Below are 5,146 nucleotides of genomic sequence, written 5' to 3'. Positions count from 1 at the left end.
CAAAAGAGGGAACTTAAAATATTACTTAGAAATTAGAATCAACATGACAATTCAAAGATAGAACTTTACAAGTGAAGTCAAACACATCGTTTAATCAAACCAAGCCATAGGAGTATACATATTAGGGACAATTATTTTACATTGGAGAAATATATTTTTCCTTTTATAACCTATCCAAAAAAAAAAAAAAAAAAAACATATTTCTTCTTTTTCTTATAGCTACACACTCACTATTATGTTGTTGGGGGGAGGGAGTTTGGTGTACAAAATAATTACTTATTACATGTAGCTTAGGTATTAAATGAATTGAGTTCTACATAGGTATTGAATTGATGAGTTCCACATTGAGTCAATTGATCCACCACCAAATTGGGAGATGTTTAAGCAATTAGGGGTGGCAATTCGTGTTCGCGTGTTGGGTTCGTGTCGTGTCAAGTCATGAGTATTCGACTACATAGGTCAACACTAACCCGACATGTTTATTAAACGGGTCAAAATTTCTCAACCCTAACACGACCCATTTATTAAACGGGTCAGTCGTGTCGACCTGTTTATCATATTTTATTAAAATGAAAAATAAAAATTTATGAAAAGACAAACAAATAAATATTTTTAATATAAAATTCAAAACTAATGAGTAACTGCATCAAAAATAATCATTCAAAACTAAAACATATCCCAATATCACAAATAATCAATCACAATATGTCAAAGAAAATAAATCACAACAACTAATAAGTTTATATACCTAGAGTTTGAAGGGTATATTGGTAAAATGTCATTTAATTAAACGGGTTAGACAGGTCAAACAGGTTCTATGTGTTCAACACTAACCCAACCCGTTTATTAAACGGGTTAACCGTGTCAACCCGAATATGACACGAACCCATTAAGTCTCAACCCATAACCTGCTAATTTCGTGTCGTGTCGTGTCGTGTCGGGTTCGCGGTTCGTGTCAAATTTTGCCACTCCTATAAGCAATAAAGTGGCAGTTTGGTAAGAACTATAGCGGGCTGAGGGCTTGATACCAAGTTTTCATAGTTCTAAAATTCATACAAATATATAATCCCTACATGATTAAAGATTTTGCATTCAAATAAAAGTCTAACAAGTTTGAAATTTGTTAGCTTGGCAAGTTCCATCCACAAAAAGATTATCTTCTCCACCCCTCCTCTTAATTATTATTACCTTACTTTCAACAAATAGGCAATTATTAATCCACATCCAAACTTACTTTGGTATTTTGGTGATGAAAGATGGGGTTGAGAGTGATTCATTTTGGGTAAATAAAGCCTTTTTAGGCTTAGTGGTTATTCTATGAGGCTTAGGCCCAATAGATTCACGTACCAAAATCTCCATTTTTTTTTTCGTCACTGTTCTCCTCCATAAGAGTTTCATGACACATATGAACATATTCCTCCAGCTCCTTCCTTCATTTCACTTCGTCCCTTCCTAATGTCTCAAACTACAACAACAATGCGCGAGCTTGTTCCAGACGACGTCGTAGAAGACATCCTGGCTCGGCTACCAGTGAAATCCTTAACCCGGTTCAGGTGCGTTTCGAAATCTTGTAACTCCATCATCACTGACCCCATCTTCATTACCAAACACTTGAAGCTCAACCTTGACCAATCCGAATCATCAATGTCCACAAACACTCACAATGGGTATTTGCTATATACTACAGAGGATAAGGATAGTTCATCATCTTACAAAGAATTGTGTACAATTGTTTGCAACAACGACCGCACACTGACCCAGGTTTCTAGGTTTGAAATCCCCTCTTTTTTTGACAAGTACATGATTGTTGGTTTCTGTAATGGCTTGTTCTGCCTAGCTAGTCGTGAGAAAGAACTTTGTCACATTATTTATTTGTGGAACCCGAGTATTAGAATGTTTAAGAAACTTGTAGCTACTCGCTTTAATCGCAAGCATAATGAAAGAGCCGCTATTGGATTTGCTTATGATTCTCTGAACAACGACTTCAAGATTCTGAGAATTGTGTGTAATGCGATGTTCAATGAATCAGAAGCTGAAGCAGAGATTTACACGTTAAGTTCGGATTCGTGGAGAAAGGTTGTAGTATCGATGGAGTCCTTAAGAGGGTATGAACCCAACATTGGGACTATTTGTGATGTTTGGGGACCTTTCAAATTTTATAATGGAGCTCTGCACGCTTTAGCTTTTACTGTTGGCTATTCTTTCATTTTGTCCTTTGACATTAGTGATGAGAGCTTCCATGAGATAATGATGCCTCGTAATCACTTAGATGAAGTGTCTATAAACTTCACTGAACTTGCAGTTTACAAGGGATTGCCAGCCGATTTTGTTTTCGCACCTGGTCATGGTAATGAGCTTGGTGGGAGAATCTTATGCTACATATGGGTTATGGAGGAGTACGGTGTGGCCAAGTCTTGGACTAGAAAATTTGTGATACCAATGGAATGGGTTTGGATAGGTCATTTCTTTGGCTGCACTAACAATGGTGAACTTCTCATTAAGAATGCCTCTGGGCTGGTTTCAATTGATCCTGAGAGTCAAAATCAGAACATTTTCGCCATTGAAGATGCTAATTGGGTGGCTTTCTCGGCTAATTCAATGGAGAGCTTGGTTTTACTTGATGGGGGTAAGTAAATGTGAAAATTAATTTTAGCTATAATATCACTTTCAGTTTTGCCACTATCATTGTGAAAACTAACTTTAGCTATAATATCACTTTCAGTTTTGCCACTATCATTGTGAAAACTAACTTTAGCTATAATATCACTTTCAGTTTTGCCACTATCATTGTGAAAATTAACTTTAGCTAGTATAGCTTAATTTGTATATAACTTTAGCTAGTACTTTTGATGCAGAAATTAAGGTTGAAATTGTTTATATCCCTGAGTTAAGAAACTTCTCAATATGAATGGATGAAGTTAGTTAAATTACATTTGAGGAATGATAGTTGGAAGTGTTGAATTGAGGTCAATCTTATTGATTTTGTTTTTCTCTTTTCAGTGTGCATTTCTTATAAGCAAATTTACTGCTTGAGCAGAGAATGCTAGGCTTAGGGTTGCCTTTTGCTAATCCTTGGCCCTGTTCTAATAATTCTAACTTAAAGTCAATTTTGGAGTTTAAACTATCACCTATGCTTTTTTTTTTTTTTCCTTTGTTTTTGTCTTTTCCTAGCCTTTCTCAGCAGCCAAATAGTGACTGTCATTAGTTAGGATTTTGGACACAAAGTTTAATAATGATTAAATTTTTTGTTTGCTTGATTTTGTTCAATATTGGCTTTGTTTTGATTCTCATTTTGTTTGGTTCTTCTTTTATTAGCCTGTGTCTGGTTGCTGTAAAATGGAAGGAAATGATTGGTAAGTCATTGTTTATAATAGTTTCTGCGCTACCAGCTAATTGAATTAACATCAATAGGGACTAGAGAGAATGTGGAGGTTGCAAATATTAATTGTGTTGATGTGTTTTTGTACTGTCTACCAGCAGGAGGATTGTTTAGCTGTTTGTGCCTGTGTTTGGTGATTGTAATTGTGGGTAATTAAAAGTGGAAGAAACAAAAAAATTGCACTAATATCATTAGTAGGCGTTATGTTACAATGAGGTATGACAGATTTGAAGTATATGTCATATGCATGTGTGATTTTAGGATAGGAAAAATTTCTGTACTATTATTGTTTTTGAAAAATAATAAAACTTCATTGAAAGGAAATATCAAACACAAAGAAATGTCTCCTATGCTGAGGAAAACATGAAAACTACAAAACTAAGATACACTTTTATTATTAACAGGTACAGTTTTTTTTTTTTTTTACTATTATTTTATAAGAGATCAATGGTTGAAAAATACCCCACTGGCCATGTCGTCACTAAAAATTTGTTAATGGCCACGTCAACTGACCTATTTAATGGCACCTTATTTTTTTCAGGCTCATTCATTACTCAAAATGTTTACACAAATAGAGAGGGAGGGAGAGAGGAAGAGGAGAAGAAGAACTCCAATGTTTGCTCCATGGATGACCTAGGCGGTGCTTCGGGCAGCGGTGGTGGCCTAGGCAGTGGCAGCAGTGGCGATGGCAACAGCAGGGCAACTTCATAAAAATTAATTGGAAAAATCCTTGGTCTCTTTGGCTTTCTTTACACTGGTGGTTAGTGGTTATAATTCTTCTAGCAAGAGCAGTTTTGAGAGGCAAAGCTTTATAAAGAAGCTGCCACTAAAGAGATCAAGGATTATCTTAATCCTTGAATTTGCGTATATAGTTATATGGTTATCTATGTGGTTGGAGAACACTCAATTTAAGGATGAACACAATTTTCTTTCGTACAATTAAGACATAAATTGTTGCTCTTTTTTTCATACATAATAGATTAAAAATAGTATTTCTATCTAAGTTATGGGCATAAGTTTTTTTGCATTGGAATTAGATGTTACCGTTTCAAAGTTAATAAATCTAAACCGGCATTTTGTTCTTGGAACTTGATCTGCTCTAGGTAAAATGGTTCGTTTGAGAATATGTTAAGAAATAGAGCTGAGCTAGTGATTCTTTGTGCAGAACGTAGTAATGGTAAGCATCTAAAAGGATGCTTAGTTTTGCTATGATTTTCTTTTTGTCATTCACAAAATGCTTTTGGGACTCTCCTCTAATAGCAAACAAAACCAAATCTAGGAAAGATTTGGACATTAGACACATAAATATTTATAACTATCTGGCCCTGGTATATATCTAAATTCCATCAAGCTAATATCTTCCATGATTCTCTTCAACCACACATACCTAAACGAAAAAAATTAAAAATAATGTTAATTATAGATTCCACTTGAGGTTAAACTCTGATTCATATTGCCAACTTGTCGTTTAGAAAGTATCATTGCACTAATCTAAGCTTGGCTTCGTTATACAGTTGTCAACCTCATCACTTTAAAAAAGTAAAAATTGTATAAAAAAGAAATCAAGATTGAAAAGGGTATTGTAAAAATTGTAGAAAGTTTTATGCCTTTGACTCAAGAACCCTAGAACACACCTCCCTTAGCTCTTCAGATAAAGTTCAAAGAGGAATATGACCTCTGGTTGTCCAATAATCTCATTGGTGTCCTTCCATTTGAATTGCCATAAATCCCTTGCAAATGATCAAAAGCAACTCACCCTTAACGTAT

The 5,146-nt window shown here is 34.9% G+C and overlaps 1 protein-coding gene across 1 annotated transcript; it reads left to right on the top strand.

The window, feature by feature from the left end:
* Positions 1 to 1,406: 1,406 nt before the first annotated feature.
* LOC142642646 (F-box/kelch-repeat protein At3g23880-like) lies at positions 1,407 to 4,382 on the top strand. Its single transcript, XM_075817045.1, has 2 exons — positions 1,407 to 2,626; positions 3,921 to 4,382. The coding sequence occupies exons 1-2, from the start codon at positions 1,456 to 1,458 to the stop codon at positions 4,088 to 4,090; spliced, it is 1,341 nt and encodes a 446-aa protein (XP_075673160.1). The 5' UTR covers positions 1,407 to 1,455; the 3' UTR covers positions 4,091 to 4,382.
* Positions 4,383 to 5,146: the final 764 nt, after the last annotated feature.

This window comes from Castanea sativa, chromosome 7 (genome assembly GCF_040712315.1).
Source record: "Castanea sativa cultivar Marrone di Chiusa Pesio chromosome 7, ASM4071231v1".
Taxonomy (NCBI): Eukaryota; Viridiplantae; Streptophyta; class Magnoliopsida; order Fagales; family Fagaceae; genus Castanea; species Castanea sativa.
Note: the sequence above shows the minus strand (reverse complement) of the source record. Positions and strands in the feature narration are given on the sequence as shown.